Here is a 14,340-nt window from a genome sequence, read left to right as displayed (position 1 = left end):
TGGTATAAATTATCCTGTGGATTAAAAAAAAATCGAATATAACCTGTCTACGCTAACCATAAATGCTCAGACAGCTGCGACCTTCAATAGTAGTCAGGCGATTTTTGGTAATTACCGGTAAAAAGTACTTGTCGTGAACGAAGTTATCTGACGATATACATCAAGAAGAGTCGAGTCGCATTCAACTTATTTCATGGGAAAGAATTCCATTGTCGATCTATGAAGGAAGTTATGATGCAAAAAATGCTATGCCCAACATCTGAGAATGAACATTGCTTCCAGAAAAGTTAATTTAGAAGATCTTTAGTTGATCTTGCCTCATAATTTAGTGCTTTCCAAAAAAGGTAACTAAAAGAACAAGCATCCGATGAAGCTCTTCAAGTTTATCGAAATGGAATCACCTGGGGAATGAGCCCGCGGCCACTGGCAGCCTTTTGGAAGAAATCCTAAAAGAACATAAATATGACTGTCTTCTGAAAGAGCTGTAATTCTTAGCTCAGGATGTGATGGTTACGAGAAATTTTCTTCCAGGCTGACAAGGTCTCAGCGTAATTCATCTGACAGGAAAAAGTTGTCATACAAGCATTGTTTTTTAATAGTCTAAATACTGACATATACGAGATTACAACTCGTTTAAGCAGCAAAGAAAAGCCATTCTTGAGACACACCCGAGAATTTCTGTCAGCAACGAAGCTAGATAATAAAACCGAAAACCTTTAGAATCCTAAAAAATAATGCCCTTTTTGCAGTCACTTTGATGAATCCTGGCGCTTATTCCTAAAATCCATGCTAGAAGAAGTATATACTATTATATATATATATATATATATATATATATATATATACTTCTTCTAGCACTTATATATAAGTATATGTATAGGTGCATCTTCCTTTACATCCCAATGCAATGTATATGCATTTAGGTAGGCGGAACGAGCCTTTACTCGTGATCCGATTACCAAATAAGTGAAAAAACTATTTTTCCGTACACCCTATAGTACGCGTAATAATAATCAAACTTTTTATATTAATGGTTTTTTCTGCTATGATCCACTTCATTCTTCGATTTTCCATCAGGTAAAAGTATTGTTATACTATAAGCATTAGCACTATGGTAACATATCATATTCAGGTTTCATCTGCATACAATCCACATACATCTATGGCCGTTGCTAAGGAACGGTTTCCTTCTTTTAACACGGGAATCGTGTTCGACCCGTATACAGTTACGCATACTCAGAGATCACAACATCTTTTAAGAACACCATCGATTCGCTTTGGCGACAATAGCGGTACAGGAGTGCTGCTAAGCTAGGATAAGACAGCTTTATCGGTGATACCGTGGCAGTTTACACTGATTATAGGTTCAAGAAAAGGTTTTTTTCATTTCTAACCAATTCCCAATACACATGAAAACATTATATATATATATATATATATATTAAATGGGTGGGATACAAATTCTGGCATTTCAGCAACCTAGTGGCTCACTGGCAATAATCGTAACTTCACTTAACTACAGTTAATTTCTATTCAGTATCGCGAACTTCATCACCACAGTTGTTCTGGTAGACTCATTAGTTTTAGCGTGCTTGCTTAATGTTTTCAATCTGGTTCAGGGCACGGTGTGATACACATATATTTTAATTGGCTTTTTTTACTATCTTATGAAATGTTGCTACGTTTTCCCAAGCCTGAAGTGGGTCATGGTGATTGACAATATTTACTTGATCGTAATTAACTTGGAGACGATGGCGTCTATCTGATGATCTGCTCCAACGGCTTCGGTAACATTTGTGTAACCATCTTCCTTGAGACACTTCACCATCTCAGCTTTGATCGTCTCGACTACTGGTGGACCCCTGTGATTAAAAGGCATCGAAGCACGGCATATATTTGGGGCTTAGACCTATTAGCAGAAGCCTACCCGCTAAATATTTATTCCTTTTGGCTAGGGGTCATCTTATTGGAATAGGATCAATATCGTCGACACACAATGGATTAAATTGAAAAAAGGATATCACCATCGTGAATTTAACAGGAAATGCCAGTTTTCTTTTCGCTATCAAAAAGAGCTTTTCCAGTTCAACTTAGTACATTTGTCTCCTACACTTGGTACAGACAAAATATTTGAATATTTTTAGTTATTTTAGGTTACTAAAATAACTTGGAACATATCCTTAGCTAAGTCGTTCTTTTAATAGCGTAAGCTCTATTTGTGAGGAGGTTCGATGATATATGTCTAGACGATGGCAGCAATTTGGTCTGCACTATTTGTAAAAAAACTGTCCATTTACCATACTTCTTACGGCGGCTCTTGTTGAACTATAGTGTGACTTTGCTGAATATTGAGCTAGAGGCTGGAAAATAATTGCGATGAGTTATTAAAGAAAAGGTACACAAAAGTTCTACGACTATTATTTAAGTAAGTTTTTTGTTCTATTTGTATGTGGATCAGTCCGTCAAAAACATTAACCTTAACCACTTAGGTATTTCAATCACGTCAAAATCAAGCAATAGCCACCATTAAAGCTTTTCGCGAATGAAGCTTTAAAAAGTGCACATATGAGTCTTATTCTAATGGAATGGCGATAGCTGTACGATATGCATAACAGGTTAGTAATAGGTACGAACCTATATATAAGAGTGGTGAGCACTTGAACCATGCTAGCTCCAGCTTTAATTTTTGCGTAAGCCTCCTCTCCGGTTGAAATACCTCCAACCCCAATAATAGGTATCTGCAAATAAGAGTATTTGCTTGACGAATATATTTGACTAAGATTGCAATTAAGCACACTGTGTTTAGATATTACAGGATTCTGATAAAGTAAAACTTACATGAAATTAAATTTTACAAAGAAAAACGAAAACCTAAGTGCACTTTTTTTTTTACATCAGACTTAGCACGAAACCATTTTTTCATATTGTAAAAGTGCGCGCCGTGACAATTAATATATCATAATTCCTGAGTATATGCGTCCCAAATTTATATATATGAGATTGCCTGAGATCGAATAAATTGCAATTCATCGGTAGCAGCTTTGTTATTCACAGCATTTTGATGGCAGCAACAAGGGACCGGATTCCGAGTAATAAGTTAAGCCAGATAGATAAAGAACGCTCAGCGTCGACTACGAACAAACCTAAAGAGTTGTCTAATTCATGGAAGGGCGATGATAACACACCGAAAACAAACTCCACACTCAAGGTTCTGGTTTTTCACCCATGCGCGGACATTATGAACGTTGCTCCACCGTCGGTCCTATCAATCGAACTGTCGCATCTGGACTACACGGCGCTTGGCAAATCTGGACTACTCTTCAGCTAGAACCCACCACCTACGCCCAGGGCTGGCCCCTTCACCAGCTCTTAGGAGCAGCGTTTTGATTTCTGCTGAACCGGCAAAACCGTGGCTTGCGGCGGACATGAGACAGGCGACGTTGAACGCGATATCAACAGCGCATTGTAGTTCAAACCGACACCCTTTGAGAACCTACTTGAAAAGTGGTTTCCGGTCCACGTGAGTACTGCGCCCGCAGGAGGCGTTGAGAGAAGGTTTTTATAGCTTCATCGAACCCTTTTTTATCAGGGCTACTTTATGTCTCCGAGGTCTTTGACGGAACGTCATAAATGCATGCGTGAAACTACCTTACCAGGGCTGCGCAGGCGAATTTCGAAGCTTGCGCGGTACCAGGGCTTAGGAACATCAAGCAGGAATAAGTTCGAATCTGAAAGTTGTGGCGGGTGGAGGCATGAACGTTCAGCAACCGATCGCATATGCTTCAACTGCGGGGAGCAGAGTCATTTGAAGGGCTGGTGCCCAAGGCCTCATCTTTGTAGAAGCGCCAGGAAATGGGAGCGTCAATAACCTGTTTGCGTCTGAGGTAAAATTTCCCTGCGGGAAGGTAGGTCCTAATATTTGATTTCAGAGCACACGTAAACACATTTCTTTACAGGTGATGGATAAGCTGCGCTCGGATCCCCTCTTCTACGATACTCAGCACGCCTGGCTGACAGTTCTGGGGGTGATTAACGTTGCAGTCGACGACAGGCCAAAAAACTGTTTCCCACTGTTAGCAACGTCGCACGGGTGCACGAGGTCGAGTATCAGGTGCTGCGGAAGTTTGAAAGGATTACCCTATCAGAATACGATTCTGTTGACGCCAACGCTCGGGAACTTGAAAGAATATCCTATCAGGGTGCTGTTTTCTCGATGACAATGGGTTAGGTGTGGGGGGTTGACAGCAAGCCCATTCCTTCGGTGGGCCAATGCGGGGTCAATGCGGTAATTTTTATCTGATAGCTGGAAACAGTCCGGACATCTGGTCAGTCACCCATACCGATCTTGCTCAGTACACTATGCCAGTCGGCAAGTTGCACCCGCAGAGAGGCAGATCCTGTTGTTGTTTGTAGTAGTTTCGGTGAAAAGAAAAAGACATATGTTTCTGCGTTCCCATTAATTATTGCAGGCTGAACTCTACCACAAAATGAACGTATGAAAGGCATCATGCAGATATTATAAGTTGTACCAATTCGAATGAACGGCATTCTGCAGATATTATAAGCTGTACCAATTCGAGCGGATGCCATTCGGTCCCGCTGAAGCACCCGCGGCGTTCTAAAGGCTGATGCACAATTTGAAGCACCAAATGGTTCTCGTTTGCCTTAACGATGTCAAAGACTGCTTTAATTTTGACACTTACATACGCCACCTGCAAAAAATGCTGGCGGCCATCGACTCCAGTGGCCTGTGGCTAGACACACAGACGTGCATTTCCGCAATATAAGAGATGGTGTAACTAGGCCACAGAATCACGGACGTCTGAATCCTTCCGGGCGATCCCTAAAAAGGTTCGGGTAGTAGAAATTCTCCGTTCCCATGTCGGTTAGGCCAAGTAAAAGAGGGCGCGTGTGTCATTGCCTACACTATCCATTCAGTTGACGCCGAGGCTAGAGGACACTCTTGCAAGACCGATGTTTGGCGGTAGTATAGGCCGTAGAAAGTTTCTTACTTGCATGGGTGACACCTCCAGACTGTTAGCAACAGGTAACACTTCGAGGTTATTAGCAGCGTTTCTCTGAAAATAAGAGTGAACCTTTAACTCACTCAAAGTTAACACACTGGCTCTAACCTTGCAGGAGTACGACCCTATCAACCTCAGTCACTTGCGGGAAAGTCGGCGTATAGGCGGGTGGAAGACATTGCAAGTCATTAAGAGAGCATTTCCTAACTAGGGCCGAGCTTACAACGTGGGTCTGGGAGATGCAGGCCCGAAGTAAGATATCACCCGTGTAACCTAAACCCAAAGCAACGCGATGTCAGCTTCGGAACGCACCTTTAAGGAGCACTTATAGGACCATCAAAGGTTCCAGACGACGAGGTTGTAGACTTTACGAGCCCCTCATAGATTCTAGGCTTTAAATCGTATTGTTGGTCGATTATTGCACTCAGTTTTGTCCAGCTTGCGGCAGTCTGAAGGGCGACGTCGGGTGTCGGGGTTTCAGCGCCATAGTAACGGACGAGGCGACCTATTTCATGTTGTGGCGGGTTGCAAACAACTTGTAACAAAATCACATCGAACACTCGTCAAGACGACTATCAGACGCCCACAGTACAGTGTACTAGTTGAGCACGATTCGAACGATTCCGGAAAAGCTCGGATTTCCAGTAGCGAACGGACACAGCTCGCTCCAGAGGTTGCCCCCTAAAATAGCGTTTTCATTCAATATATTCAGAAGCGACAACCTGGAGAAAACGCCGTTCTGTTTGGCTATCGAAATGTAATGGCTGGAGTAACTATACAGAGTGGAATGGTGGGACGCGTACAAACTGCCCTGAAACCGACAATGGCGAAGTTCGAACGAAGGAAATCTGCCCCGTAGGAGTTCGAGGACAGCACGAAGGCACTCGTATACGTAACGCCGTGTAGCTAGCTACTCTATATAAATAAATGCGCTTACGCAGCTAGCACGATCGATTATATGGAAAATATTCATTGAATAATTAACGATAACCGAAATCTAATCCAAAAGTAACCAAAAAAATAATATGATCGAGTCTAAATCCTAACCACTCAAGCATATCTAAATAATGTTGTTTCGAATTGAATTGGAGACGTACCTTGCCCTTAGTTAAAAGAAACATATCGGATATGGCTACTGTCGACAGTGCATGTATTGGTTTTCCACTGAGACCCCCGATTTCATCGGAGCCTGCCGAAGCGAGTTCCTTTGGTCGTCGAATTGTAGTGTTTGATATTATTAGACCATCTACCTGACACCTACAAAGCGATAATTTTATTTAGTGCAAAGTCTGCAGAACTTTACTCCGTCGAAATAATAAAATCCTCGTAATTTATATTTAGAAGTACACCTTTTCTGTTATTTTACCAATAACTTTTGCAAGCCTTTGGTTCCAGTGTCCTTGCATGCATGCAGAACCCCTTGGAGCTGGCTCGCAATGCATATATATATATACACATAAAGGGAGACATTTGTTTGACACTCTTTCGAGTGCCCTGCGTTTCGAGTGCGCTGCGTATCGCCTGCATATTAAGAGTTAATTATATTGTTATTAGATATTCTGTGCAGACGGTAAGCAATGAAACAGCGAAGAATACTCACTCACTCATCAATATCACTTCAGCAATATCTTTTTTATCTTCGTCCGAGAGATCCGGTGCGATTTTAAGGAGAATCGGCACCTTGACGGAAAGGCTGTTTCTTGTGGAAATCACCTGGAGTATGCAGTTAAGTGCTTACACTGATACAACCGAGACCTCTAGCTAAAATGCTTAAATAGCACAAATGGTGCTGAAAACATCTGAACACATTGTATGAAATGAAGACGCCTACCCATAGGCGATAAAGGCCTATGGATAACAATTAATGAAATTGAGAAAACCGATGCTTATAATGACTATTCTTACTACAAATTTATAGGTATATATAGGGCTCAGTTTGTATGCGTGTATCTGTGTTTGAATAAGATGCATATATAAACCATGCATATGACTACGGCATTAAATCATAGGAATAAAGATTCTTGAATCGCTAAGATCGAAGGTATACACAAAGTATTTCCAGTTTAAAAACCCAAATCCAGAGGATCGTGAGCTTCATAAGACTTTTATATCGTAGTACGCCTGTAATGAAAAATATGCTGTTTTTATTGTTTTGTTTTTACATTACCTGTACCTTTCTATAAAGGTGCTTTCTATAAAAGTACAAACATTACTATACGATTACTGAAGAAGCCAGCATTCTTCCAACCTTAGAAAGGAGCTCTTTCAGCTGATTTTTGCTCTGCAGTTGTCGTAGACCTGATGTGTTCGGAGACGAAATATTCACGACAAGATAATCAGCTTTTTCTCCAAATTTCAACACACCTAAATTCAAATTAATCACTAAGAAAGTAGCCTTGGCAAGTAACTTTACGATTTGTTTATAAAGGCAAAACCATTTGAATTTCTCATATCCGCACTTTGAATATGTCAAAACAGTTATTAGCATAAGACCATTTTACTACTTCATAATAATCAGACATATTTGTTCAACTTGCCGCAAAATAAGGGCATTGGGTAATTTGCAGCTAAAAGACCTTTTGAATAGTCAGCGGCTGCGTCCTCGCTGGTTTTGTTTTTGCCCAGGTTAATGCCAACAATTTCCTTGGGTTTGCGCTTAGGACTAAACAAAGTCTTATCCAGTTCTTCATGACCACAACTGTTGAAACCATATCTGAAATTAATTGGCCATCTATTAGATGCTTGCATCTTTGATAGATCATCGAACCGATAGTAAAGAGACTCTAGGTAGAGAAGATCCGCACAGTAGAAATGTACACCTTTAAACCCAAACCATAAAAATGAATAGTAATAGGTGGAATATAAAACAACAATTGGCCTCTGTGGCGCATAAGTGCATCGTCCTCACATATATGCGCATTACATATGCTCAAGGTATTGAGCTAAAACGCTCCGACACTTGTAGAAAGAATAGACTGATGCAAATGAGTAGACACAATTATATATGAATCTATAAAGATTTAATTGTTAAGTGACATTGGAAATAACCTGTTAATGATGGCTTGGTCCTTTGGAAGGCGGAAAACTCTCGGCCGCTCATTACCCGGCTGGGGCATTGGAGTGACTGAACCGACCTGCAATACGCATCGCACATAAGAGTAACAAAATAACAACTTACAACACGAAAAGAGTACTTCAGGCACAATGGCTACAATACAGTTGATTCTATGAAGCGCACAATATCTTGTTCGGGCCATAATTAAGCAATTACGGTATTCTATTCAACCAACGATCTTAAAAAAAAAAGAATTCCGTTAAAGAAATCGGATGAACCTCAACAAAACCGAATCCCCAATCAAACAATCCGTTCACGGCTTCGCCATCTTTATCAAATCCAGCTGCAAGACCTACGCAACTCCTGAAGTCGATTCCAAAAAGTCGAGTTTTCTGGAACATAAAACAATATAACATAACAATATAATAAACCGTATAGAACAATATAAATGAACCCATTTATGCGGAGACCAAAATTAGCACGCCAGAAAAAAGTGCGACAAAAATCAAAGTAGTCTATGGATTAACGATAACAATAATAGTAGACAATTGGCCTCCTTTTATACCCACTCAGACCGCCTAATAGAACCTGAAAAATAAGGAATAGTCGCTCAAGGCAGTGAAATTATTATACTAAATAGGGAAAAAGTAAGCTTACCTTGCGATAAGACACAAATCTATATTTAAGAACAAATCTAGACTTATGCTCCAGAGAAAGGTAGGTTTAAGTTTAGCCCTACTTCCTAACAATAGACTTTAGAAATAGGAACAATAGAAAATGTTGAAGTCACGTCGTGTTTAACTGTGTGCCTATTTTTGTGCCATCCTATATTTGACTTACTTATTGAATGAACAAGCGTTTTGGTGCGTTATTCTTGAGAATGGCACAGTCTATTTTAACGATCATCTAATATCTACTGTAGTTCGCTTGGAAACTAACCAGTTCGGGGTAATCGGTGTTCCAATTAGGCAGGATCCGATATTTCGCAAGCAACACTCCAGCGCGATGTGCATTTTCGGGTTCGAGTGTACGATGTACCATTGGCATTAAATAATTATCGTAAAATCGCTGCTCACCTTTAAGAATACAAAACGTAGCGAATGCACCTGTGCCTCCCAATGACAAAGTCAAGAGCGACTTGAGTTTGGATGAAGCCTATAAAACCAACGCAAGAAAAAAAAACAGTTTATTAACGAAAATTAATCTAATCCAAATATTCAAACAAATGTTCATCTTGCAAAAACGATTCTTCGAGTAATTCCGAGGTTCTGCTATTAGATTTAATTATCGGAACGGACCAATAATGCTATAAGCTGGAGGAGACACAACGGACGCTTTTGTCCAATACAGGTTTTCCCATAAACTTAAAGGGATCATGTAGGACAAAATATAGCTGAACTTCTAGGCTACAGTTTAAATAAAGGCTACTTATTCTAAAAAGAAGCTGTTCGCTATGATGTAATAAAGTTTTCAGACATGTTCGTTGTGCCACAAGAAAAAATTTTTTGACATCATAGACAGACTGTAAAATGCTGTAACACCCATTGGTCCTACTTAGAATAAGTATATTGCCGCAAGAATAAAAATATGGGTGTTTTCTACATCTAGAACTTACTATTTTTATTGAGGTTGTAAACATTAAACCTTTTGGAAAGTATTTAATCTCAGTATGTAAGGTTATGTGCAGTACCGTTCTGACGCGACAAACAATTGAAAGTTATTTCTAAATTACTCTACGTGCGAAAAGCAAGCGGCAGGGCCGAAGCTTATGTTTGCTTCTGAGAGATCTTCTTTGGCAGCACCGAAACGGTTCTAAGATGTCGCCTCTTCATGTGTTGACGAAAAAATTCAGTATTAATTTGCGCTAGTCGCCTATATTTATCGGTCAATTGTCGAAATTTTATCAAATTAGGTTATGGATCATTAAATACAAGCAATGGTTAAAAGCGCTTCACCATAAGCTAAAACACAGTCTAGACAAAAAAAAAATATTAGAGATGGATTGTCTGTTGAGCGTGTTTCTGAGTAGTTAAACATACGTACGGCCAGCATCGTTCTAATGAACTGAAACAAGTCACATGCAATCTGTACTGTTAATATAATTTTAATCATCTTACAAGACTATAAGAAAAATCTCTAAGTATCTCTCATACTCTAAAGCCCGTATCACATGTAAATTGATTGCCAGCCGCAATACATGCACGTGTGACTTCCTCGATGTCAATACAGGCACTGACGTTATGAGAGATTGAGCGTTCTGAAGGATTTTGTTATAGTAATGACTATATTATATGATTATTTCTATATATTCTATATTTTCTAAAAAATATAGCTACACATAATAAGTAATAAGTAATAATACACAAGTAATAAGTATTACTTTATCAATCACTACCTACTATAGGTAAAGATTGACAACTGAAAAATAATGAGCTAAAACTGGTATTGCACTCTTCCAATCATAAGTTGCAAACGAAATTGTGTCGGACAATATTTACGTAGATCTGCTACACTTATTAACTGAGCACTAAACTCCTTGAAAAGCGTACACATTTTATAAGAGGCCTATTTCACTTTTCCTATTGCTGTAAAGTAAACCATGAATGTTAGAAGTAAGCACGTTTGACACACATGTAAAGCAATAAGGGTTGCTTTTCTCCGTATTACTTATTTCTATCAAACTAAATAACTTGTTTTAGATGCATTGACCTTACAAGTCAGCTGACTTATTACGATTATAATTTAACATAAAAGCTAGATATATTAACGCAAATGCCCTTTTTCCATTATATATATATATTTTTTTTTCCATTTGTTGTATTTTATGTATTGTAAATTTAAGCAAACACGCTTACCGATACATCTTTAAGCCGTCTTTCACGACATACCTAAGGGACTAACTGTCCATAGTTATAATGTAAATTCATCAATAAATATGGTGTAAATAAAAGTTACAGAAACTGTTGTTTGCTAAATATCTTGTACATAACGCCAGTATAATGAAGTTACGAAAGGATCTTTGATTATTTCTCACGTTAGAACATTAGCTCATTTGATAATATGAACACTCACGCAGTAATTCTAGATATTCATGAATACATATTAAGCACAACAAAAGCAGGCCGAAGCAAAAAAAACATTCCAGCAGGCTGTGATTTTTTACTTCACGGAACTCAGAAGGACTGTTATTTGCGCCCTTATTAAATAGACGATCGCTAAAATAAAGGGGTTTTTTAGCGCCTAAATCAGGCTTTTCGGGTTGCCGTACAAAAGCCGGCTTGCACCTTCAAGACTGTTGCAGAAAGGATGTTATGAATCTATCCTAAACCTTCTAGTATATGGAATGAACGTCCTAATCGAACCGACCAAAGCTGTATTTAGCGACCTTATAAAGCGGCGTGACTAAGAAAAAGAGTTTCACTTTTCACAGTTCCTCACGCAAAAAGGTTTTGTTAAGAACAGAAGAGCTGTACTGTAAAGAAATAGGGTCCTCTTATTCGTGTATTACTCCGCAAATATTATCATAATGCGCAAAAACGTAGTATGTCAATCAACATTAAAAATTGGTTGAGCTTTAACGATGTATGGAAACGCGCACTTATGGAGAAACACGTGTCTGTCTAAGTAGTAAAACGTTATTTTAGATGATTACCGGAATTACTCCGCGCTACAAACCTCGCCATTTTAGCTTTGGTTGTCCCCGTTTGTGAATTATCATTTATAGTAAAAAGTTATAAAAAAAAATTATAAAAAAAAGTTATAAAAAGGAAAGCCCGCGGCAACATTTCAGAGCTCTTAATTAAAAAATGTTGTATATTAGGACAAACCATTTTTATATTGTGCTGGCTTTGCTTGCTTTTGGCCTCACCAGATCGAACACTACTCAGATTATCACAACTTGTTTTGAATTTCGAATGATGCCGCGCATCAATACCGAAACCAGACAATCCCTACCATGCGTCCTGCTCTAGAATCGAGTGGTCTTGCGGGGATGCCACAGGCAGATATGCTTCCTTAATGCAAGACCATCTCTGTCTTTAAAGCTATTGTAGACTGCTAAAAATATAATTAGGATTTAGATGTATCTATAATGGAAGACATTTATTTGGCAGATTTTTCAAAGTTTTCACAAGAAATTTAACAAAAAAATATGTACATGTAATTACAAAATTATAAATACTAACCTCAAAAAAAAAAGCCTTGCTTCTATTTCCCAAGACTCCTGAGCGGAAGCCAAAACCAATACAAACGTCATATTGCGAGAGAACTATGCAACCTCTGTTTCGAGTCTTGCATCCGGTATCGCCGTCTGCCATTCCATCAGACTGCTGTTTCACTGCACGAAACGAAATGTATCTATGCCCTACTACGAACCTAGACCACAACATGTCTTTATTATATCTATTAGCTACCATCGAGACTCTATGATAGTAACTAACAAGAGAGGAACCGGTTGGACTTCGTGAAATTAAGTGAATTTAACGTCAGGTATCTAAGTAAGATGAAATTCCTGCGATGTAAGTCCCATAGACGTGTTCGGCAAAATGAACAACAAAAGGTTCATTAAGATATTCCGATATAGTAATTATATGGATATTCAGGTGAAGGAGAAGTACAGCGAACTATTTTTGTGTCATCCTTTCTGAGGAAAAAAAAATCTGTACTCAAATATCTTACGAAGATAACAACAATAAAAATCGCTTACATACTAAAAGCGCTCCAAACGGCCGGGCGTATGATAACTTAAAATCAATAAGCAAAGGTTCACTGTTATGACTGTTTAGTATTTTCTATTTATCTCATACGTGACACATCATCGGGTTGTATCTTTGTATATTTTTCTGACTACGAAGCAAAGCCTTCAATTCTTTTAGCCTTGAATATTAAACTGGTAATTATTATACTGAAGCCTTGAAAAGAGCTTTAAAGCACACTTCTCGAATGCTTATTTCATTAAATGTCTAGCTTTCAAAGCGGCGAAGAATTTTATAGGATCTTCCTTTCTTGTAAGATTTTTCTTTTCTTGAATAATTTAGAACAACCTATTACAAATTAAGATGACCTTTAGTTTTATCCACAGTTTGGCACTATCATGTATTGAGTATCGCATCAACGCATAGCATTGTTACGCACATTGTACCCAATATCCTTGAATAAGTTTCTGTAAAAAAAATGCACGACCATTGCCGTGTTTTTAAAACAAGTTTTCTACATAAAAGAAATTATTTTAGACTGGCAACGGCCGAAAACTAGAGCTTTCAACATATAAGGATTTTCACGTGGCAGGTATTTAAATCATTCCGAAGGGTGCTTATGTATGTGTAACAACATAAAAACAAAGTAATGGAATATAAATGTGTCAAGTTTTTCGTAGTAAAACGTACCTAAGATATTGTTGCAGCGCAAACGCATATTAGATTATATAGTTGATACACTAACGCTTTCAAAGCTAAAAGACCGCTCCTTTTAATAACGAAAAAAATTATCGCATTAAATATAAAAATTAATTTATTCATTATTCATTATTCGTCAGTATTTCATCAACATTGCCTTCATTTTAATATTTTAAGACACCCTTTATTGTAAAGGTTCTCGATTTGGTATCAAAGAAGTGTTCCGAGATCGAGCACAATTATGACTGATTCTAAGGTTTTCCTTAGCAGTATACAAGCCGTCACATATACACCGCAATTCTTCCAACCATTCGATAAAACGTTCAATAAATTTTTGTCTGTGCAAGCCCGTCAAATTCCCGTGATCTGAACAAGTAGTAAAACTATCTATCTTTACGCAGTCTGTTTCCGATCTCCTTCGAAATATATATAAGAGCAATGCTAAGGCTGCCTTCGCCACGCTGCGCTCCGTACTATGCTTGACCCAGCCTTAGGCCGTAATATTTAACACTTGTGTAATAGTATCAACTTTAAGTTTAGAATAACAGATTCTAAATTTAAAATCGTTCTATAGAGATTACAAGAACGCAAGTAGTGAGTAGTAGCAGCGGTAGAAGGGCTTGTTGAGCAAAACCGACGCATGGTTTTTTTTTGTGGTAAGCCCGTAACTTCAATTCATTAATCTCCTTCTCAATTCGCACATTTTAGCTGTACAGTTTTTACATATAATGCTAGTAACGAAAACAAATTCTTAGCATCTCACTATTTCATTTTTACAAATAAGAGTAGCTATTATATTGATTCTTTGAAGATGTCCGAGACATTTGTTGGTAGCCTTGGATCAGCACGTTTTTTTTTAGTTCATTGT

At 38.4% G+C, this 14,340-nt stretch overlaps 1 protein-coding gene across 1 annotated transcript; it reads right to left on the bottom strand.

Moving 5' to 3' along the window:
* Positions 1-368: 368 nt before the first annotated feature.
* On the bottom strand, positions 369-12,020 carry Dhod (dihydroorotate dehydrogenase 2). Its single transcript, XM_022835009.2, has 10 exons — positions 11,907-12,020; positions 9,019-9,234; positions 8,358-8,471; positions 8,073-8,158; positions 7,601-7,737; positions 7,273-7,388; positions 6,625-6,737; positions 6,122-6,281; positions 2,635-2,738; positions 369-1,862 (listed from the first exon to the last, which is right to left on the bottom strand). Exons 1-10 carry the CDS (start codon positions 11,907-11,909, stop codon positions 1,724-1,726), a joined length of 1,188 nt encoding a protein of 395 aa, XP_022690744.1. The 5' UTR covers positions 11,910-12,020; the 3' UTR covers positions 369-1,723.
* Positions 12,021-14,340: the final 2,320 nt, after the last annotated feature.

This window comes from Varroa jacobsoni, unplaced genomic scaffold (genome assembly GCF_002532875.2).
Source record: "Varroa jacobsoni isolate VJ856 unplaced genomic scaffold, vjacob_1.0 scaffold_560, whole genome shotgun sequence".
NCBI lineage: Eukaryota > Metazoa > Arthropoda > Arachnida > Mesostigmata > Varroidae > Varroa > Varroa jacobsoni.
Note: the sequence above shows the minus strand (reverse complement) of the source record. Positions and strands in the feature narration are given on the sequence as shown.

Excerpts from the sequence above, each read along its gene's own strand:
- Dhod (XM_022835009.2), bottom strand. Across the intron at positions 2,739-6,121 it reads TTCTTTTAACTAAGGGCAAG|ATACCTATTATTGGGGTTGG; the intron begins GTACGTCTCCAA and ends TCTTATTTGCAG. Across the intron at positions 1,863-2,634 it reads CTCACCACTCTTATATATAG|GGGTCCACCAGTAGTCGAGA; the intron begins GTTCGTACCTAT and ends TTTTAATCACAG.